Source organism: Hydra vulgaris, chromosome 01 (assembly GCF_038396675.1).
Source record: "Hydra vulgaris chromosome 01, alternate assembly HydraT2T_AEP".
Lineage (NCBI taxonomy): Eukaryota > Metazoa > Cnidaria > Hydrozoa > Anthoathecata > Hydridae > Hydra > Hydra vulgaris.
In genome coordinates, this window is record NC_088920.1 from 45,735,001 (window position 1) to 45,760,478 (window position 25,478).

Sequence of the window (25,478 nt, forward strand, 5' to 3'; positions counted from 1 at the left end):
TTAATCTTCAATCTTATATAAACTAAAGTAATTTATATATGTAATGTAATTTAAACTAGTTTTATAATATTGCTTATTTGCTTAACAAAAGTTTTATTTTAGATTTTTTGCTTTAACATGTATGGAAGATCCGTCAAACGAAAATTAGGTTCAGACTCTAAAGTAAAGAGTTTGAGAAAAAAAGAAAAAAATATAAATAAAGAAGAAAATCAGTCTGTAAATAAACAAATAAATTCTGATAGAAGAAATCGTGCCTTAGCCGTATTGTCGATTGAAAATAGTCAACCATCGTGCAGCGAAAGCATAAGCAATGCTTTATTAACAAATATAATTATTAAACGATATGTTAAAGAGATTAATGAAATTAAACATAACTTGAAAAACAATAAATTTCCGCGTAAAATTTTCAAATTTGGTGACACTGAAAAAACTTACAGTCCAGTTTTAAACTTTTTTCATTGCCGAACCGAAATCGATTTTAAGCCCGGAAAGAAAGAAAAATTACATTTTACCTGCATTTATTGCTATAAGGTATTACATGAACCACTAGGTAAAATTGGTAATTTTTTTAGCATTTTAATTCCACACAATGTAACGGCAAAGACGACTTTATGGCTTGGAAAAAGGCTTATGATGATTTAAATCTTGATAATGATGACTCGTTGTTAGATGACAATATTATGGATCTAACTAAATATGTAATGTCATCCAATATGGCAACACAAGAGCTAGGTAACATTCATCTAAAAAGACTTTTAGAGCGTCATAAAATTCATTTACCATGCGAGAAGTCTTTTGTCTATAATATAGTTCCTATGGTAGTTGAAAAGATAAAAAAAACAATCACTAACTGCCTAAGAAAAGCCAAAACTATTACATTAATAGGTGATATCTGGGATAGCCGCCAGCTGGCTGATTTTTTGCCTTATGTTGCCAGGTTACCTTTGCTGATTTCAGTAAAAAGCTAATAGTTCTTGGTCTTCAACGAATGAGTGGCCCACATAATGCTGAAAAAATTATATTGGTTTCAGAAGAAATATTAAATCAATATGATTTCGATAAATCTAAAGTTGACGGTTATGTGAGTGATGGTGGTAAAGCTTTTCTTAGAGCTTTTCCACAAATGCTCAATTATGAATTGGAAAACGGCAATTGGATTGAAGAAGACTTTTGGGAAGAATTGTTTGAGAATGACGACAGTGATGAGAATGATCAGGAACTGAAAGATTCACCTGAAAACAAAATTGAACCTGAAATTAACAAATTACTTACTGAAGAAATAAATCCAATCCAAAATGATATTAAATTCAGCAAACTATCTAATGAGATTGATGCTGAGATTGATGCTACTGGAATTGATGATGCCGATAATTATGAATTTGGGGATCATAGTATAGTAGATCAATTAGAGTTTGAACTCGGCAGCAGAAAAGTACCTCGATTTGCATGCACAAACCACAAATTTAATATTTCTATACGTAATACTGTGAGGTCATGCAAACGATTGAAAACTATTTTGTCATTGCTTTGTTCATTTGCTAAAAAAACTCATCAGACAATTCAAATTGCCCGAATCTTTCAACAACAAAAAAATAGATTAAGAAACAAAAATTTAACTCGTTGGTCATCAAGCTTTTTAATGTTGATTTGTTTTTACAAAGCATATAAAAAACATTGTTTTGAAACTATAAATGTCCAGTTACTCAAGCAGAGATTGAATTCTATTTACCATTGATGCTCCCAGCATATAGATTTACGCTTTTGAATCAAAGAAATCGTGTACATATTGGTGACTTGGTACCAAGTTTACATTTATTAATCATGCAATATGAGGAAATGGCTAAAAAAGATGATAAAAAGAAAAAATTTTGCGAATTGCTGATAACTAATGTAAAAAAACAATTTGAGCATGAGCTTAACTCTGCTGTTTATGCAGCTGCTGCAGTTTTAAATGTTTCTAAACTTTATCTATGGTATCAAAGACCGATTGCAAAAGCCACAGTCAATTTGGGACTAAGTTCATTAGTAAACTTGGCAATTGAATTTAATAAAAAAAACGAAAAAAACGATTTGACAGCAAGTGGTTCTAATAATAGTTTCTCTCAAAAAGTGTTCCTGACGATGAAGCCTTTGATCAGTTTTATCAAAGCATAGAATTGGATCAGGTAGAGTACAACAAAAAAGAACTTAGCATCGGACACCTAGCTGACAAAGAAAGGAATAACTTTGTAAACATTTTAAGAAACCATAATTTCACCAACCAAACTCATTATGATGCATTTTGGTTTAAGAAAAGAAAAGAATTGTCATATCTTTATAATTTGTGTCTCATGTTTTTTAATATACCGACATCCTCCGCTTATGTTGAACGTTTTTTTATAGCATATGTGGTGTAGTTAATCGAAAAAGAGCCGGCAACATGACCGATGAAACACTAATAAATCGTGCCTTTTTAAAAAGTAACTTAACCATACTTAATGAAGTGAAAATACTGAGTGAAAATAATTCTTCAGTTGTTTGAAAATTTTCTTTATTACTTTTGTTTTTGTTTATGAATTGAAAATACATTTTAGAAAAATATAATTTTTTTTTCTCTTTCATTTCGTGTTTCTGTTTGTTCATTATATAAAAAACAATATTACTTTTAGAACAAAATTATATTTTACACTAAAAAAAAAACGCAAATTACTAAAAAAAAATGCGTATTATGAGTTGTGTATTGAGTATTATACTCAAAGAAATTGCGTACGTTGAGTTGCGTATTGAGTATGATATGAGTAATATACTCAATACGCAAAAGTGGGTTCTGATGTATGATATATATATATATATATATATATATCTATATATATATATATATATATATATATATATATACATATATATATATATATATCTATAAATATATCTATATCTATATATATATATATCTATATCTATATATATATATATATATATATCTATATCTATATATATATATATATATATATATATATATATATATATATATATATATATATATATATATATATATATATATATATATATATATATATATATATATATATATACCATATATATACACCTAGGATCATGTGTACCAAAAATTATAATAATAGAAGCAATTTTAAGGGTTGCCATGTTTTTTAAGATAAATTAACCAAATCTTAGTAATTATATTGCATTTTAAATTAATTAACTAATAAGGAATAGAAATTTCAGATAATATAAATTATATATTTTTAAACTAGTAGGCATAATCTACATTTTACAATACATATTATATACAAGTATACATATTATCACTAAACCAGCCAATTTGCCTAATACCATTAACCCTCTGTAAACTATATTTTGCATATTTTATTGTTAACATGTTGCTTTCTGTTCAATTTAGAAATTAATAATATGGTAACTACTAGGTCTTCTACTGAGGCGTGGCTTGTTGGTAAACCTACACAACTGTCAACTGCCAGACTTTCTTCAAGAGGAAATGTTCTTCGAAGTTGCTTTTCCACAATTTAGAAGAGAAACAAGAAATGAAAAAAAGTATTCGGGCAACAATTGAAGCAGTTTTTGTTATATGGGAGAGAGGAAGAATACTAACTCAAAGAATTAATAAAGCGAAAAGAAAGTTTAAAAAAATTATAATCAAGCCTTCCCAAGAGACGCATGCAGTTTTTCGTCTTATTTGTCCACAAAAAAGGTTTTTATTTAGAAAAAATGATCACGGTCATTTGCAAGTTTTATACTAAGCGTTTCAATACTTTGCTCAATACTTTTTTCACATACAGCTGTAGGAGTATAAAAGTAAATAATTCAAGTGAAAATTTATAAATAATAAAATTTCACCAATAACATATTAGGCCAAAAGGAAGAGGGTGGGTAGAACCAAGCACACTGAACCAAATGTTAAAAAGCAACAGGTATATAAAATTACAAAGCCTTAAAAGATTGGGGATAAAAACATACAGGAATAGATAGGTAATATGAAACAATTAAGACTATATGAAAAATGTGTGGATGACACCACATATTTGAAGCTTAAAAACTATGTATATACGAGTGTGCGCCTTACTTAGAAAATACACTGAGAGGTTTAAATAGTATAAAAAATCTGAATGTGAAGAATGTGCATCATTCAAAAACAGAAAGATTTTTTATATACAGAAAAGAAAAGATAAATGGCCTTATGAGTATGATACGTATACATGCATACATGAACAAATCAACATGAGTGTATATATAAACATATATGCATGCATTATATAGACGTATGCATATAGGGACATTATATACTTGTTACATTTAAATTATACAAATATATTTTACAAACAGATAGCAATTGAAATTTTCACTTTCCTCTTTAAAAAAACAAATAAAATATAGAAAAATCAGTCTTTTTAATGTCAACTAAAACTGTTTTTTTTTGCTTTTTGCTTTGCCTTATCCAATTTTGTTGATGAAAATAACAACCACCCTAAAGAAACGAAAATAAAAACAGTACACAAATTATTTAATTTAATAATTTTTTTTTTCTTTTTAAATTTATTTTAATTTTCTATTTTGTTTTGCTTTCTTTTCGAAGTTTTTCCCACTAAGTATTGAAATGCTTAACAAAAGAAAACTTGAAAACAACTGTGACCAAGTTTTCTTAATAAAAAACTTTTTCTTGGACAAATGAAACAAAAAACCGCATGCATCTCTTTGGAAAGCTTGTTATAACAATCATCTGCTGCTGAAAAAAGGATCAAAATTAAACAGCTGTCAAGTGAAAGAAGGAATTTTTCAGGCTGACCTTGAAGAACGTTTTGATATATAAACCAAAAATGCATCAGAAGTTATAAAAAACGATGAAGATAAAGCATTCTTACGTCAACAGCAAGAAGATCCATTAATTTGTAGATTGGCAGGAAATGATCCAAATTTAACAGCTAGGGAACACAGAAACGAATTCGAGAAACTAAAATGGAAAAAAGGCATCAAAATAGTAAAGCGGAACTGATAGAAAAAAACTGAACTTGTTCCTTCTTCATCAGCAATTGACATTGAGAGTGCAAGTAACTCTAGTTCCTTGGATGATGAATATCTGATTCCTTCCACTTCCAGTACAAGCAGTTTAACAAAAAAAAAAGATAAAAGTTCTATCAAATAATGTTGTATCATCTCTTGATTGGGTTAATATTTCTGATTGCCATGCACTCTTTATAGTTGTGCTTAACAGTGGCTCAAGCCCTTGGTCATACAGTAAAAGATTTATCCTTGTCGTTCAGCACAATCCGCAGAACAAGGTGATTGGTTCATGAAGCAATGACCACATCTGACAAGATCAATTTCTCTCATAATGATTAACTTCTTTTGCATTGAGATATAAAGCTCTTATCTGATATCACTGGTGGTCAACAAAAAGCGGATAAAATTGCCATCATTGTGACTGGTGATTGGATGGAAAAATTGATGGGCATTCCAAAGATTGGTCCAGGTACGGGCAAGTAACAGGCTGATGCTTGTAAGAAGGCACTTGAAGATTGGAAGTTGAAGGAACATATTCGGGGACCAGACAATACTTCATCCAACACTGGGTTGAACATTGGTGTCTGCACAATAATAGAGCAGAATCATAACCATAATCTTAGATGTATTACATGCAGGCACCATGTGTTTGAAGTCATGCTTTCCACCATTTTTACAACTGAATTTGGAACCAGTGGAGAACCTTAAGTGGGACTTTTTAACTGTTTTCAGAAGCAATTAACAGCAATCAACAAAGAGCTGTTCTCTACAGGGAATGAAGAACTTTTTATTTTTAGAAAAGAGTTTAATAAAAAAATCACATTAATGTGATTTTTTTTATCAAACTCTGTGAAGAAATGTTAGTATACTATTGTGAAGCAATTAAAGGTCAACAACCCAAGGGTGATTACTTAGAACTCTTGAATATGTTTTCCCCTTCCCTAGGACAAAGACCTGGATCCGCCACTTTTTATTTTAATTTTTCTTTTTATTATGAATTCAAATTTATGATTATTATATTTATTAAATATTTACAATTAAATTAAATAGTTACAATTTTTTTTATCAGTAATTTGTAATGCTTTATTTTGCTTAGAGGATCAACTACAACATCAGAGTTTAATGTAAAGTTTCAGGCTATAGGTGCAATACACAATGCAAGTTAGATGGCCAAAGGTAACAACAGACATAAGTCTTTTGGTGGCATTTATATACGGATAGTTTTGGAATGAAGCTCTGTTAGCTGAACAAGCACCATTCAATAATGCCATGCTTCTTCAACGGGTTCAAAAATATCCAAATCGTACAATTGCAATTGCTGCAAAAGCTTGTACAATTGCAATTGCTGCAAAAGCTTTGCAAAAGCTTTTCATTGCCACTTCTGGTATTTTTCTGAACGTTTAGTAGGATTGGCTTTCTTTGATTTCCGTGTCAACAACAATACCAAGAAATACATGGCAAACAACTTAAAACAGCAGCCAAGGAAAAAATATCTCAAAAGACTTGATGCTGTCACATTCAACTGTCACAGTCCATTGTCTTCACTTATCACACAATGTACTGCAGAACTTTTCGATCTCATTTTGACATCCAAAAGCAGTTTTTTCTTCAATTGATTGATCTTCACTAGAAGGAACTTCATCTGTCAGACCAGTTGCATCAAAGTCTGATCAAAGTGATGATGAAGATGCTGATGATGAAGATGCTGATGATAGATTTTTGCTTGCCTAGTGCATATTGGTATGCAGTACGCAAAAAATGCTGTACTTAATATATTCATATAGCAGTATTGTTTTTAAACAATAAACATCAACAGCCAACATAATATTAATCAAATAAAAAATAAATATAAAACAATAAATTAAATTTTTTTTCTTTTCATTTTACACCAAAAATGTGACAAAACATGGCAACCCCTAAATATTATTGAATTTGCTCAAAATTTCGCCCAATAATTACTATTGTCATATAGACATATATGACAATAGTAATTATTGGGCGAAATAATATAGAACAAGGGCAACCTTGAGGACAACCAAAGTTTTTATCCTAAAAATTTACATCACCATTATATATATATATATATATATATATATATATATATATATATATATATATATATATATATATATATATATATATATATATATATATATATATATATATATATATATATATATATATATATATATATATATATATATATACAGTCTTGGCCATAAGTTTGGAACCGATTAGGTTTTTTGATATAATTACACTTTTTATACCCAAAATATCAACAAAAACTTTTGAAATCATTTTTATTTTAAATATTATATACAAGTAAATATTCTGTCATGTAAAAAATGGTATCAGTATTTTGAATAATGTCCTTTGGCACCCAGTACTGCTGCTATTCTCGCTGGCATTGAATCGGACAATTTCGCGCAGTATTCTGGGGTTATGGCAGTTGTCCATACACGCTTGATGGCATCAATCAGAGACTTCTCTGACGTTGGATTTGTGGCAGCAACCTTCTGCTTAATCATTGTCCACATGTTTTCTATTGGGTTTAGGTCAGGACTTGAGCCAGGCCATGGACCCAAGACTTCGATATGTTTCTGTCTTAGCCAGTTGGTTACAACTGCTGCTCTGTGGCAGGGTGCACCATCATGCTGAAATACCTTACATTTCAGAATGTTCATGTGAGTGTTCAACTTTTCCTTTAATATCCCAAGGTAAACTTGAGCATTGATGGTTGTATTCTTTGGCATGAACCATATGCCACCTCGACCTGATGCCGAGAAACTTGCCCACACCATAACGGTAGGCGCCTGCTTCACAGTGGGAACAACATACCTGATGTTGTATCTTTGTTTTGCAGGTCTCCTGACATGTCTGATATATGAGGCAAACTGAGAAAAAGTTGACTCATCTGAAAACATAGTTTTTTTCCAGTCTTGTGCAGTCCAGTCTTTGTACTTGCGACAGAATGTCAAGCGGTCACGGATATTCTTTTTACTTAACATGGCTTTCTTTGCTGGACGACATGATGGCAGCTTGAATTCCTTCAAAAGGCGTCTTCTGATTGTTCTTGTACTGGCAGGAAGTGATGAATTTACTGCTATCTGGAGAGATGACCATGTTGGATTTGCAGCAGCAAGCCGATGTATCACCCGATCCGTTGTGGCAGAAGTTATGCGAGGTCGTACAGACCTCTTTCTGGATTCCAGAGTGCCCAACTGCTTTGCTCTTGCAATGCCTTTGGTGACAGCAGACTTAGATATGTGTAGTATACCAGCTATTTTACTGTGAGAATAATTCTGCTGGTGTAGGATCATCATCTGTGCCCTTTTCTCCTTCGACAATTCAATACTTCTAGTCATTTTACGCACTGTACATGTTAATGTAGAATACTTACTGCTAATAATATAAATAATTATAAATTAATAGATCTATTTTTATGAATAGTATATATTATTGAATGATAATTTGCAAACATTTATACAAATAAAGCGATTTATTTGCATATTTTTACTTCTTATATAACAATAAAAGGATAAATTAATTAATTTTATACTTATAAGAAGTTAAGCCTTACCTTTCGCACTGATATGCAGTTAATATATATGTAAATCAGCTAATTAATTGATTAAAATATAATGTATAGTTTGTTAATATAAGTAAGTATATTTCAACATTAGTTCAACCGAATATTAGTTCAGGTAAACATTAGTTCAAGGGAACGATAGTTTAGGCATTGAACAGTGTATAATGCAGCTTAATGAGGGTCATATTGTTCACGATGCTCTGCTGTGGTGTAAAGTTACACGATTCACGTTTTGCAACGATTAAGAAGTCGCGAAGGCATTTAACTATGCAACTGATGCTGCATAAACACGATGCTGCAGCAGTTAAATGCCGTACGCGTCATAGAAACGTTCCTATGAGAAAAAAATTCATCAGTTCCAAACTTATGGCCAAGACTGTATATATATATATATATATATATATATATATATATATATATATATATATATATATATATATATATATATATATATATATATATATATATATATATATATATATATATATATATATATATATATATATATATATATTAGGCTGGGGTGAAAATAAACAAAAGTGTGAATTTCATCACAACAAACCATACTTATTTGCCAATCCATGTATGAAACCAGAAGCATTTGTAAAAAATAAAAATGTTTTACTGGAAGTGCTCCATTTTGATCCTTAAACGTCAGACAGGTCCCTAATATTATAGAAAAAAAATTTCTTCAAAAGTATGTCATGTTGGATCTCAAATGAAGCGAAATTTTATAAAAATTTGAAAAATAATTATTATTTTGTATTTAGTTTATTAGTTTACATTTTAATGCGTAAAAACTGCCATTTTTTAACATAAAAAAAATCAATTTTTTATGGTGTTTTTGAGTCAATTTTTTTTAGAGATGTTTTTATAAAACATGATTATTATTTTTGAAATTATTATAAAATTTCGCTTCATTTGAGACCCAACATGACATAATTTTGAAGAAATTTTTTTTCTATAATTTTAGGGACTTGTCTGATGTTTAAGGGTCAAAATGGGGCAGTTTCCTATGTTTTATATTAATATTTTTTGCTGATTTACAGTTAGACGCAACAAAATATTCTTTGATAGACCAAACTTTTATTTTCACCCTAGCCTAATATACATATATATATATATATATATATATATATATATATATATATATATATATATATATATATATATATATATATATATATATATATATATAAATAAATTCTTCCTGATGAACCTACTGATGGAGAAACACTGTGAAGAAGAAAGAAAAAATTAGATAAGTGTTTTTACTAATTTATTATTGCTCTGTTCTTTAAGAACATTGAGCACTCTGTTTGCAGAATACACTAACATAATTTATATATATATATATATATATATATATATATATATATATATATATATATATATATATATATATATATATATATATATATATATATAAATATAAATTAAATTAGTAAAGACACTTATCTAAGTTATCACTTATCTTTGAAGACAACTAAAAATTAGATATGTGTTTTTACTAATTTATTATTGCTCTGTTCTTTAAGAACATTAAGCACTCTATTTGTGGAATACACTAACATAACATATATATATATATATATATATATATATATATATATATATATATATATATATATATATATATATATAATATATCTATATATATATAATATATCTATCTATCTATCTATCTATCTATCTATATATATATATATATATATATATATATATATATATATATATATATATATATATATATATATATATATATATATATATATATATATATATATATATATATATATATATATATATATATATATATATATAATATATCTATATATATATACATAATATATATATATATATATATATATATATATATATAATATATTATATAGCTCTAGTTTATCTATTGAGCCCTCTTTCAAGTATACAATATTATACATGATAATATAAAGATATTTTCTTTATTCATATATATACACTTACGTATATATATATATATATATATATATATATATATATATATATATACATAAATATATATAATTTTTTTGTTGTTGTTGTTAATTACAAAAAAGAAGGCAATAGCAAAAAAATACAATAAAAAAGTTATGAAATTATTTAACAAAAGGTCAACGACTAATAAAATGTTAACTATTATGCAAAAAGTTTTATTATTATGCAAATGTTTAAGTTTTTTTATTATGCAAAACTTTATGTTTTAACTGTTTGTTTAAATCTGGATTTTTTCATATATATATATATATATATATATATATATATATATATATATATATATATATATATATATATATATATATATATATATATATATATATATATATATATATATATATATATATATATATATATATATATTATATTATATATATATATATATATATATATATATATATCAGGGATGCGAAGTCCCAAAAAGGACTTTGGATTTGAAAGTCACAAAAAGATTACTTAATCCTAGTTTTTGGTATCCAGGATCTCTAAAAACATAAATAAGTTTATAGACTACTAATAGGAAAAAATTGAAGATTTTTAGGTTAGAGGAACAATCGTTTCTTGAACTCTGATTCCTTAGGTACAATGGCGGCAAGGACTCCGGGACTCTGGGCTTAAAAATAATAAGTTTCAAGTCATTAAATTTCATGAACTTTTTTCTTATAGCAGATCTTAAGTCAACAATCATGTTTAGTGTTTCTGGACACTACAGACTTGGAAAACGTAGAGATATAAAGCCGGAGTCCTTTTGGGACTCCGCATCCCTGATATATATATATATATATATATATATATATATATATATATATATATATATATATATATATATATATATATATATATACACACACACACACGCAACATAAATATACATAAATTTCTTACAAATATTAAATTTTTATTCTTTAAAACAACTGCAGGAGTTCCTGGAACAGTAATAAATGAGATTTTCCCAGGAGGAACTGTTAAACATAACTCAACTTTGAACAAAAAATCATTCCAGTTGGTTTGCTAAAATAAACAAGTGCCTGTTCAAAAAAGTCACTAAAAACACAAACTATTATTAAAAAGATACCAAACTATTATAAAGTATTAATACAGTAAGAACCAGAAAAAAAAAATTATTAACAACAAGTACCATTTCCAGTTTCATAATCTTAACAAAATCTTTCATAATTTTTGATTGTGTTCCTAGTATCCTTGCAAAAGAAGTCAATGCTGGGACTTTATAAGGTGAGCATACTACCTGAAAAATTTTTTTTTATAAATTAATATATACTCCGTCTGATTTAAGTGGTATGATCCTGGTATTATTGAACTAAACTTGTTTCTCTGTCAAGATTGGTGTTTTGGAGTTTAAGTGGTGAAACAAAATTGTAATAACTATTTAAAGAAAATGAGTGTGGTGGCTAACATGGTATAGGATGAATAAAATGTGATATAATAAATAAAATGTGTATGTGTATATATATACACCCCGCGAAAGTAGAAAAAGTCAGCACTTTTAGGTGACATTGCCGAATGCTGACCCGTATTCTGAGGGCTGATGTATATATATACACACACATATACAATACTGTGAATATGTTTTAGACCACTTACATTTTTTCGTAAAATTCTAGAGAATTCTTCTCTAATATTTAAGTTTGTAGTTCTATATTATAAACTTATTAAAGCACATGTATTTCACACAAAATAAGGAACAATAACAAACTTTTTAATGTCAAACTTCATAAAAAACTCTTAATATCTACTATGCCCTCCTTTTGCCTTAATCACAGCTGATACTTGCTGGATAATAGATTCATACAAATTAGTCATAAAATCCTGGGGTATGTTGTGCCATTCTCTTTGAAGTACTTTAAAACATTCTTCTGCATTTCAGGGAGCATGTTATAGCTTTCTGTCCAGGTGATCCCAAATATGCTTAATTATATTCAAATCTGGACTCTGGGAAGGCCAGGTTATCTATTCTAGTATTCCTTCCTCTGCTATTGGTGAAACCTGATGAAACATTTTCTGGATCCATTCTTTGTGTTATTTAAGTTGTTTTTCTTTATTGCCACGCCGTAATAATGGTTTTTGAATTGCAACACACCTTCTTAATCCTGATTTGAGTAGGTGTCATTAAATACAAGAAGAGCTGACATTTTCCCCAGCTGCTGTTTTAATGTCCTTCTCCAACTCAGTTGAAGTTTTTTTCCCATTTCTTAAATGAAGTTTTTAAATAATTATCATCATCTTTTGTTAGCTTAGGAGGTCTACCACTTTTCTTTTTATCTTTAAGGGAGTCACTTTTGCTAAACTTTTTAATGATTTCTGTACTTCAAATATCTTGTTTTGGATAAAATTATAACACTTATCGTTTTAATAAATAAACAAAAAATAACTCATGTTCCCTCATCAATTTTTGTTTATTTGTTCAAATTATCATATTCTTTCAATCTTTCTTATTTACTATTCAAATTTCACACACAATTTTTTCTGCTAAGATTGTTAAAAGGTCAAATTTAGTCAGTTACTACATTATATAAAAATAAAAAAAATAAAATCAGAAATATTAACTGAAATCATAATAAAGCATATAACTTCATTATATATACATTGATGAAAAGAAAAGAAAAAACTCACTTTAGATTCAAAAAACTGTTCCAATGTTTTTAGTTCATCTGTTGACCATAGGTTTTCTGTATATAAAAAATACTTTAAAGTCTCAAAAAATGTAAGTTATTTACATTTTACTGAGTTACTGGGTTTAAAATAGTGCTCAATATCTTAATACATATATATATATAGTCAATTTTTTTAAATTAAACGGAAAAGATCTTTCTTTAAAAAAGAAACATGTATTTTAGCTAATATTATCATTTTGTTGTAATTTATTAACGATTTTATTTATCTTTTTTAATATGGTTTTTACATTATACTGTTAGTATTTATTTGTTTTTAGTTTTAGAGCAGTAAGTTGCATTTTAGTTGCATTCTGCATAGAATTTAGTTGTACTCCACATATTCTGCATAGAAATTACAGTTTACATATAATTTTCATATTGTATGTACTTGTTTATTTTAATTTAATATAAGAATTAAAAATAAAATTCATTTATATATAAGTAAAGATTATGACTATTTTTTATTTGTTTTTCTCTTCAATCAATGATGGTGCATATAGTACCAAGTGTTAAAAGACTATTTATAATTTTTCCTCTGTCAAATTATCCAACTTATATTTATTTTTTATAACTATGAATGCTTCAAAGAAAAGTGTAGAAGATGCTTCAAAACAATATCAATGTACACCAACACATGTACTACAACGCATGTACTACAAAAACTGTTATTGAATATGAATCCTGTCAAAAAATATTTTTCTTATAATTCATATTAATTCTTAGTTATTGGAACTGGTTATTTGGTACAGATTACTCAAATTTTGCCATATGTATAATAATTTTATGAGTAGTGATTGATTTTTATCTATAAATCATATAGATAAATATCATGCCATATCATACCTAAAGTTCTTTTTTCTTATAATGATACATGTATTTTGAGCATTTTTTGACCTACTGAATTTAAATTCTGTATTTTCAACTCCTTTTTCAATCGACTTTAAATCTACGTCTTTTGCGGTATGTATTTTGTACATTTTTTTTTTAAGATTTAAGAGCTGAACTACATGGGCAAATAACTATTATACTTTTACTACTATATCGTTACACCAAGCTTTGTTTTAAATAAAAAATGCTTAATGCATTAGCTTAATGCAATATAGCCTGGTTTTTATTATCGTTTTTATATGTTGCACCAAATTCACTTATTATAAATAATTTAAGTTATCATTTTATCAACAATTTTATATAATTAATTTTACTACTTTAAGTATATTAAAATATATATTAATTCTATTAGTTAATAAATGCTAATAGAAACCAGCAACTTTTTTGATTTAATGTTTTTCGCTTTAACGACCTTGAACCTTTTAAGGATATTTACTTTGATTGACTGAATGGATAAAGTGACCACTAGTATGATTTTCACTAGTATGATTTTTATCTATCAATTAACCACTAGTATGACTAATGATTAATTTTAAAAATCCTACATCTAAAGTTCTTTTTTCTTATAATGATACATGTATTTTGAACATCTATAATTGTTGATAGGATATTTGTAGTGCTATCATCAATTATGTTTTGATGGCTGTGCTTGTGTAAACAATATTGTGTTTTTTAACTTAAAATAAATTTAAGGTTTAAAAAAGTTTAAAAGAAAAATAATTTTTAAACAAAAATGGTTAATACAAATAACTAATTCCATACCATGACCTTTGTTAGGTGTGACCTTTAAAACCAATGAATCCATTGTATGTGGATTTAAACGAACACTGTATTGTAATCCTGTATCTGGACCATTTTTTCCACTTCCCGCAAATATAACAACACCATTATCAAACTTTTCCAATTTAAGCTGAAAATTACAAAAAAATAATAACAAACTTAAAACATTAAACATTGTAAGCAAGCAGAGTGGTGCTGTGCTTTGCCCCATCATATGAATGATAATTTCAGTGTCAAAAGATAAATTAGATTTACTAACCAGAAACTTTATATATTTTTCGTTAAAGATTTGTTTGATAACTTCATTGATAAGGAGTTTCTGCATATCAATGTTGAAAATATTCAAATAAAAGATTTTCACAGCATAACTGAAAATGCAAGTTCTCGAAAGCAACTGACTGCTAGATAGTTGGAACTGGTTAAAAGCAGATCATACAAAAAAATATTTTTTCAAGTTGTTGTTTTATTGAATGTAAAAATGCCTACATAACGGGTGATGCAGAAGTTATCGGACAAAATAAAAACGTCAATATCTTATTTATAAATAAAAAAACAAACTACTATTATATTTTTTTTAAATAAAGCATTTATCTTTTAATAAAAATAGTTTATTTTTTATATGAAAAAACACCACCATCTGCAATTGATCTCAATTTTGCTCTGACGCCTTTCATATGCGACTGTAAAAAGTTTAAATCAATTTCTTGTAGTTTTAGTTTAATGCCATCAATCAAAACTTGCTCTGTTGAAGCTTGCCAATCTCCCTCGTAAACCTTCTGTGCCAAATGTTGCCAAAAATTTTCAATTGGTTGTGCTAGAGGCACATTTGGGGGATTAGATTCTTTATCAACGTAATAGACATATTGGTCCATCCAATTTAGAGAATCTTTAGAATAATGAGAACTTGCTAAATCTGACCAAAATAAATAGTTAAAGTCTCCATGATACTTGTGAATAAATGGAAGAAGTCGTTTTTCTAAACATTCATTAATATAGATTGATGAATTAATTGCTACAGCCTTGGAAGTGCGAAACAATGGCTCGGACATACCACGGTCAGATATGGCTATCCACATAATTAATTTTTTTGGAAATTTCTCTTTTCCTATAAAACGAACACTTTCTGGGCATGTCTTTTTGTTGTTTGTGTAGTATCCAGAATTTCCAGGCATGTTGTTCCCTGCAAAACAAAAGTATTTTTCATCATCGATGACTAGAAGCGATTTTGTGTTATAGAGTTGGTTAACTAGTTTCCTGCTTCTTTTCTTTGCCTTTATTTGTTGTTCTATAGTGTATTTTGGAGTCTTTTCACGTTTTCTGTATTTAATATTCATTTCTTTCAACTGACGACCAATTGTCGTCAGTTAAAAGAAATTTTTTTTAAAAAATTTTTTTCTCTGACTGACCCCTTTTCGATTGTTGACAAGTCTCATTAATTCGGCTTTCTTTTCTCTAGTCCAGGATGTCGGACGACCAGGGTGCTTTCTATCAGAAAACGATTGAACAGTTTCAAGTCTTTTTAGGTTATCATATATTGTACTTCGAGCAAATCCTTCCTTTTCAAAATGATTTACGATTTTTTTTTTTTTTATATTAGATTTATTTACAAAAAAACATTTTTAGTCGCTTTCGAAAAGATTCTCATTCAGCTGCATTTAACCTCATTTTAAATAATTGTGTTTCAAATAATAAAGTTTATATTTCATAGAACGTTTATGCTTGCACCTAAAACCATAAAAACTAATTATTATGCTCAAATAATGAAATTAGGATTTGTCCGATAACTTTCGCATCACCCGTTAGAAACAATTTTATTGGATAAAGTTGGGATTCTAAATTAAGTATATATATTTGGCCTATCTTTATCTCCAGATTACAGCATATTTATGACTTTATAGCAAATTTTTAAAATATTTTACTATCAATGCCATATGAAACCTCAACAATATTACAGGGTCAAGCAGATCAATTCATAAGCTGCAACGACATTCTGATATACAATATTATAATACCTGATAATCTTGTATATAAATTGTCCATAAATTCTGCACATATGTATTACAGTGTGCAGAATTTTAATCAATCTATTTTCTAAAATCCAATATTGTAGTTTTGTCAAAAATCAATTTTACCTTTATAATTTATATAAAATGATTTAAAGAATTAATTATATATTTCATTCAGATTTCCTTACTAATTAATACAAATACTTAAATTAAAAATAAGATTTTCGTTGTTGCATTCTGAAATCTGAAAAAATTAAAAATGATTTGTTTCAAGTAATATTATGTTAAATACTTTTTAGAAGAATTTTTTTTTTTTTGGTATGCTAAGTAGAAGTTTATTTTTCAGTCAAGAGAAAATAAATATATAAATACATAAAATAAATATATATGCAAAAATTATTAAATTGAAAAAAACAATAAAAAGCATTACTGTATCATCAACTCTCATTACACGAATCAGTTCATAACGCAGCAAAATAGAACCAAAAAATCTTTCTAATGGACATAACTTTACTGTTTGTTTGGATGTTGCAACAGGTAATAGTAGTTTTTTGAATCCAGCATGACTCAGAACAACAGGAACAGGAGCATTTGAGATATTAATACCTGTGAGCATTTGTCTTGCAAAACTACAATAATGTTCAATAAACTTTTTAAAGTTTCATTCAATAGTTTACAAAATTAAAAATGTATTATTAAAAAAAAAAGGAATTATTTTTTAAGAGTAAATTTGAATTTTGAATATTTCTTAATAGTTTAAAGTTATAAAAAATAACTTCACAAATCAAAGAAACATTAAATCAGAAATAAGAAACCAAAAGGTAAAAAAAAAAAACAAATAATATTTTAATTAACTATCTAGTCCATGTGAAAGCAAGTGCTAGCTTACCCTGATTTTCCAGGTCGCGGGGAACCTTGAACAAGAGGAGGTGAACCAGGCCATGCATTTGGTGACATCACAGGTATATAAGCAGGTGATGGTTGGATAAATGTGCCTTATATAAACATATATAACAATATATAAAAACATATATAAAAATATGTTTGATTTGTTTATTTATGTAAAACAGTTTTTCAAATTTTTATATTACCTGGAGAAGGAGCTGAGTAAGGGTTTCCTGGACTCTGCATTGAGTGTTGACTATAAGGTGAAGGTATTGCTGGTGACTTCATAGAACGATCTTTGTAAGAGCCAGTTGAATCGTGTGATGGAGGGCCTAAGGCTAAAAACGTTATTTAGATATAATATAAGGAGCTTCTAATACTTAGAATCATTATCATACAACATTTCTTATGATTTATTATGCATCATAACTGTTAATAACACTTAATACTTTTCAAAATTTTTACAGCTTAAAATTTATCATTGTGATTATTTACTATAATAGCTATTTTTTATAATCATAATTATTTATTATGTTTTATCATAATTATTTATTATGTTTCATTAGTTATTATGTTTTATCATAATTATTTATATTTTAGCATAACTATTATGTTTCATATTTTTAACTATTATGTTTTAGCATAAAGATAATGCACAATAGATAATAAAAGTTACAAAGAGACTCCTTAATGGCAATGAAGATAAATGATCTGGAAGAAAAAAAAGTTTAACTTAAAAAAGTAATTAAAGAAATCCATCAAGTTAAAATTTAGTCATTTTTAAATGATTTTTTTTTCTTTTAATGCATGAAAACTATGCTTTCAGGGTTTTTTCTTTTTTTTACAGCCTATTTGATAAAATTTCCAATGATGTGTATATTGACTATAATTCATTGATTTATAGATTAAAAATTAATAATTACTATATCCTTTCATCATAAAAATTTAATCAGAAATTTATTAAAAGTATAACAAGTAGCAAGTAGCAAAACCACTTTTAAACATGTTTGTTGTTAAACATGTTTGTTGTGCTGTGTGTTGTGCCACTTTCTTGATATTAAGCCATGTGATTTCTCACTCTGTAGAGTGAAAATTTAAAATACAAGATTGGCTTTTTCGAACATGCATATCAAAGCAATATGTAAAAGACACCATTATTTTGTACCAAAAAGTGCAGCACAAGTAATAATTCAATTTCCAGAACATCAAGAATAAAATTAAAATTTTTATTCTTGCAATGGTTTAATAAAAAAATTTAAAATACTTTTTATTAAACTATCTTAATTAAAAAATTATTTAAGATGGTTTAACAACCCAATCAACGAATTTAATAAAAAACCTTATATAAACCTTTATAGCATGCTCTTTTAACTACTCATCGATATGAATACTATATTCTGCCCAAATGAGAGTTAATATTCAATTAAGTTTCTTAAAAAACTGAAAAACTATTTTATTTGATATTTGTGTATTTAAACACATAATTTATTATAAGGAATAATTTATTATATATAAGGAATAAACCATCATACTTTTAGCAATTAATAAATTATTTATGCACATTTACTAATTACAAAAAGTATACATAATTAATATATTTAATGTATAATAATAATAACTTGAAACAACAATTAATAAAATAATCAAGGGAATGAAAATGAAATTAAACATACACTCATTCTGCTGATCAAAGTCAGCTGTTGAACCTCCTGGTGTAAAAGGAAAGTCAGTATTCCCACGAGTGATATCATTATTTAAACGCCCTTGGTCCACAAACAAATTAAGAAAACTCTAAATAAAAATTCATTAACTAACGATTTCAACATTATTAAGAAACAATTTCATCAATTTATCAAAAAAAAAAAAACAATAATATAAAATGTAATAAAATAAAAAACAAAAGTTACAGTTAACTGTGATATTGGAGAAAAACCTCGCATTGCTTTTGTGGAATCAGTCATATACAATGTACCATCTAAATAAAAAAATTGATGCATAAAGTTACTATTAATAATGTATTACAATACTAATTATTTAGAAAATCCTTCTTATTTCTACCTCGTATCAATACAGAATCTTGAAGAAAATAAATGTCTAAAATATATCTATAAACAGTCGCTGAGGAAAAGTCCAATAAATTTAAAAATATTTTGGAAAAAAAAAACACTAACTATAAGGAAAATAAATGTTTACACAAACTATAAGGAAAATAAATGTGAAGAAAAGATACTGATTTCGATATATGATTTTCATATGTGTGGACGAATGTGTTATAAAAGTAAAATTATTGACCATTGAAAGCACTCTCTAAATAAAAACACCCAATAAACAGAAGCACCCTCTAAATAAAAACACCCAATAAACAGAAGCACTCTCTAAATAAAAACACCCAATAAACAGAAGCACCCTCTAAATAAAAACACCCAATAAACAAAGTACCCTCCTTTAAACAAAAATTCTTATATAATAACTATTTTGGAAAACAAACAAAAAATAATAAAAAAAAAAACATACACTAGATCTGCCACATGCTGGTAATATTGGAATGCTAGAGATGGAACTCAATGGAACCAATGTTCCATGAACAATCTGACACAAAAAAAAAAAAAAAATACAAACAATAATTTTTTTTTTCATTTTTTATATATTTATGCATCTCTTATATATTATACATTGAATATATATACTTTTAATATATATTGGAAGTTTTCATGCTTGTTAAACTCTTGCATAAGATGATCTTGCATCAAGTAGTGTGGACATTTTTCACGGGATTTTCCATTTTCCATAAAAGATAATTTATATTTGCCATTACAAAATGATAATTCTATCTATAAAAAAAAAAAAAAAAAAAAAAAGTAAAAAACTTTGATGGAAATTTAGTATATCATTTTTGAAATAATAAAATTACATATGAAAAAATATTGTCAACCATAACAATGTGTAGTTGAAATACATAATTTAAAATATGTAAACAAAATGTTTATTTAATTTTACTGTAAATATTTTGTTTTTATGAAAACTGTATTAAAAGAAAAATTTATTTTGCCATCACACCATAAAATCCAATAACAAAAGAGGACAAGTGTACAGGCACCAAAATGTTAGTTTACTACATGACCCAATTTTTGGAGTAGAGATAAAAAAGACTTTAAAACCAACAAAATATATAAAAACTCACATAATAAAAAGCAATATAAAAGAGATTGCAGTAAAAAGATCCAAAGAAATAAAGTTGGCTAAAATTAGTATGTTAAGAAATATAGAATTTCAAAATGAAAGAAATAAAAATAAAAAATAAAAAAAGAAATAATAGATTAAATAGAAATAATAGATTTTTTCCAAAATCCTATAGGACATAAAGAATATTTGAAAAAAAAATTGGTAACTGTTAAAAATATTTTTAACTTTATTCTTTTAGTAGGTGTCAAACCTGACATTTGTTTTGTTCTAAAATCTTATAGGATCCTATAGCAGTTTTTGACCAGGTGTAATTTTTACAATTAGAATTTCCTTTTGATTTTAAAATATAAAAAATTTATTTATCATGAACTTAAAACTCGAAATTTTAAGTCCATACTTTTTACTTTTTACTTAAAATTCCATACTTGGAGTTTTAAATAATAAATAAAAATATGAATACTTTCAATTGTTTAGATTCTTAAAGAAAAATTAATTCTAAATAAAAAAAAGCACAGCACAAAATGCTGAAAATTTAAAATTGAAAAAAATCTAAAATAAAATAAAATACTACCACACCCTTCTAATAAAATAGGTGTGCAATGTACACTATCAGATCTGTACACATGCCATTTTTTTGTGCAGCACATATAAAGTGTGCATGGCTACATGCAGATAAATTTACTCCTGACCAAGATTGCCATTTCCAAAAAACAACGTCAAAGATGATGTCATGTTTAAATACAATCAATACAAACAAGTATAAAGTAATCGTTACTTAAATTGACAAAAAAATAAAAAAATAAACTAGACAAAAACTAACACTAAGCAGTATAACTGATATCTTACAATAATGACCCATATCATTATAAACCATACAAATTAGTCTGTTGTTGTCAATGTAAATAAAAAATAGAAAGATACATATTTTTTTAATTATTAATTCATTTTTTTTTTTTGTATTCATTTTTTCATCCTTACAAATAATCTGATGGTCAAATAGTTTTTTATGATTCCATAATCAAGTAATTATATTATTCATCATAGATTGTAATTATATATATTATATTTATATTCCTGTTATATCACTATAACTAAATATACTTGCTTACATTAAAACACCTCGCAGGTGAATATGTTAAAACTAATGACTTCATATTGTAACTGTGTACTGAAAAATCATCAATACCACAAGTAACATGTAGTGCTATATATAAAAAAAATTATATAATATTAAAAGATATATAACATTTCATAGTCATTAAAAACATTAAACAATTTTAGTAAACTTTTAAAACTTTTTAACTTACAGTTTAAAACATCATGGATATCTTGTGCATGTTGAAAAACCTTTACCATGCCTCTGTAATCTTCAAGAATCTGTACCACAATATTGTCTGCTTTCATATCATAAGTAAACTCAACAAAGTCAATATTTAAGAACTCTATGTTAAGTTTCTGGAATTGATAAACTACAACCCATCGCATAGTATTGTAGTCAATATAAAGGATGCATGACAAAATAAGTTCTTTGAAGTTTTTAGCATCAGTTTTATTACAGAATTCAGGCAGAGGAAAGTCTAATAAATTTAAGTTGTAATGAGAATCATCTTTTACATGTACTCCATCAAATACAACTTTGTGAACAGCTAGCTAAAAAAAGTTAATCAAAGAAGTCAAAAATAATAACTTTTCAACAAAAAAATCACAAGATAAATTGAGGGTGTTGAATATATAACATTACTAATACATATATACTTTTGTTCATTACTTACTGATTGTTCTAGTTGGGTACTTTTTTGTTCTTGTTGAGGAGGAGGAGGGGGGGGGGGAACTGATGTGGAAGTCAAATTAAACACAGTAACATTTATTTACTCAAATAATATATATTTACCTTGGTGAAAGCTTTTGATTCAATTACTGCTAAACCCCAGTGTGTAACCCATATACTTATAATCAAAAAATGTTAAGACATTACTAATTTTTTTGTTAAATAAAATCTACATACAGCCTTTACTCCTTAATGTTATATTTTAAAGTTGCTACAAAGGTTGCCTCCCCCCCCCATAAAAAAATAAAAAAAAATAAAAAAATAAAATTCAGAATAAGTTATTGTTAATAGGGTTGGCAATCTTGCAGTTATTTACAAACTTGGTAATTAATCCGAGACATTGATCTCTAAAGCCAAATAGGAACTATAGGAATTTAACTTTTTAAGTCAAATACTAATATTTAATATTTTCTAAGAACAATAGCCATATGAGAGCATTTCATATTGAAATTTTTTTTTCTTTTTTGCATTTAAAATCATTTTAAGAATTTGATTTTAATCAAAAATTGATTAAAATCAAATTCTTAAAATTTTAATTTTAACATAACATATAGAAAAAAGTTTCACTTTGTTTCTTCAAGATGGTTGGGAGATGGCTTCAAGATGGGTGAAATTTTTCAGTATTTGCAATGTGACATTCAGACTGAATTTAAAAGTCCTTCTTCTATAATAATTTTAGAACCCCTCCTCCCCTCCTGCTTATTATTTTTGAAGATTTTATTTGCAACTAAAGAAATATTTTTCGTAAGTTTTTCGTAACTCTTGCGTAGCTGAGCAAAAGTTACGAAAAACTTACGAAAAATATTTTTTGCGTAACTATTTGGTATTCACAACTTTTTCTCAGCATTTGCGTAAAGTTAAGGTTGCGCATAAGTTACGCAAAATTCAGGCAAAAACTTACGCAAAATCTAAGGCAAATACTTTATAACTATTTGTATAAAGGAAGTAGTTAGTATTACTAATTCTTTTTTAAAGACAGGGCTTACATTTACAGTATGCAACAAAAGTGTTTACATGTTTTTGAAAAATATTCTTTTTTAAAATAAATGATTGAAATACATGTTTATATATCAATATATATATACCAAAATAAAGGTAATTCATTGTAGTTTCATGTTTTGAGCCTGAATTTAAATGAATGAGAAGTGTTTATAGCAAATTATTTATTGAAACAAAATGTCAGATGTAAACAGTTTTGTCACGATTTATGCTATTATTAATTTTAATGTGAAATTAATACTTTGTGTAGCCTCCACGACTTCTAATGACTGCTGCAATTCTCGCAGGCATGCTACCAATCAACTTCTTGCATTCTTCAACAGTTATCGAACTCCAAACATACTCAACTCGTTCCCATAATTTTTGTCGACTGGCTGCTCTTGTTTCATAATTATAAACTCGATTCTTCACAATAGACCAAAGATTCTCGATCGGGTTAAGATCGGGACTTTGCGCAGGCCACTCTAGAATCTTAAATTTCTTCGAATTTAGGAATTCTAATGTGATTTTTGCCTTGTGCTTTGGATCATTGTCTTGCATAAAAAGTGTCGAACGAATTTGCTTTCGCCATCCTCGTAAACTAGGCAAATAGCCATTGTTTAAAATGTCAATATAATGTTTCGCGTCCATTATTCCATCAATTTTTACAATTTTACCAACACCAGACGAAGAGAAACATCCCCAAAACAACAACTTTCCTCCGCCATATTTTACTGTTGGAATAAAGCCACGATCAGAAATTACTTCTCCAGCTTTTTTCCATATATCGAATGCCATCAGAGCTAATCAAGTTAATCTTGCTTTCGTCTGTCCAAATCACCTTACTCCACTCAGCAAAAGTCCAGTTTTCATACTTCTTTGCAAATTCCAATCGTTGTTTACGATGTTTCGGTGTTAGTAGTGGTTTCTTGATCTTCTTTTTTGCCTTGAATCCAATTCTCTTGAGTTCTCTCTGCACTGTTCGAGTACTTACCACTGTACCTTGAGCATTATTTAATTGTTTCTTTACATCGTGTGCTGATTTTGCTTTATTTGTCATGATTAATCTAGAAATTGTTCTCTGATCTCGAGTAGTGAAAATTTTCTTGCGTCCATTTTTGTTGCATTTCTCCTCTATATCGTTTCGCTTCTTAATTTTATAGACTAAACAATAAGATATATTAAGTTCTCGTCCTATCTCACGAAGAGACAATCCTGATTTAAGCTTCTGAACAGCTAAATTTTCAATTTCTTTTGACATTTTCTTCATTCTTTCAATTATAATTTTTCTGTTGTTTACATTACGAATTTTAAGTTTAAACAAACCGTTTATTACTAATTGAGATATGTTTTATTTAAACAAATTAAAAATATAGCCACAAAGTAATAATTTCGCATTAAAATTAATAATAGCATAAATCGCGACAAAACTGTTTACATCTGACATTTTGTTTCAATAAATAATTTGCTATAAACACTTCTCATTCATTTAAATTCAGGCTCAAAACATGAAACTACAATGAATTACCTTTATTTTGGTATATATATATTGATATATAAACATGTATTTCAATCATTTATTTTAAAAAAGAATATTTTTCAAAAACATGTATACACTTTTGTCGCATACTGTACATAAA

At 27.1% G+C, this 25,478-nt stretch overlaps 1 protein-coding gene across 1 annotated transcript in view; it reads right to left on the reverse strand.

Moving 5' to 3' along the window:
- The window catches only part of LOC100200081 (mediator of RNA polymerase II transcription subunit 14), a 74,366-nt gene that overhangs the window by 11,810 nt on the left and 37,078 nt on the right, over window positions 1-25,478 (reverse strand). Inside the window, exons 19-33 of the mRNA XM_065788337.1 lie at window positions 22,340-22,682; window positions 22,142-22,236; window positions 20,537-20,680; window positions 20,364-20,438; window positions 20,080-20,156; window positions 19,908-19,954; window positions 19,757-19,824; window positions 19,523-19,640; window positions 18,056-18,187; window positions 17,854-17,959; window positions 17,395-17,593; window positions 14,941-15,088; window positions 13,250-13,305; window positions 11,757-11,864; window positions 11,504-11,629 (exon numbers count right to left, since the gene is read on the reverse strand). Of these exons, the coding sequence (XP_065644409.1) occupies window positions 11,504-11,629; window positions 11,757-11,864; window positions 13,250-13,305; window positions 14,941-15,088; window positions 17,395-17,593; window positions 17,854-17,959; window positions 18,056-18,187; window positions 19,523-19,640; window positions 19,757-19,824; window positions 19,908-19,954; window positions 20,080-20,156; window positions 20,364-20,438; window positions 20,537-20,680; window positions 22,142-22,236; window positions 22,340-22,682 (1,842 nt within the window). The remainder of the gene's footprint in view (window positions 1-11,503; window positions 11,630-11,756; window positions 11,865-13,249; window positions 13,306-14,940; window positions 15,089-17,394; window positions 17,594-17,853; window positions 17,960-18,055; window positions 18,188-19,522; window positions 19,641-19,756; window positions 19,825-19,907; window positions 19,955-20,079; window positions 20,157-20,363; window positions 20,439-20,536; window positions 20,681-22,141; window positions 22,237-22,339; window positions 22,683-25,478) is intronic.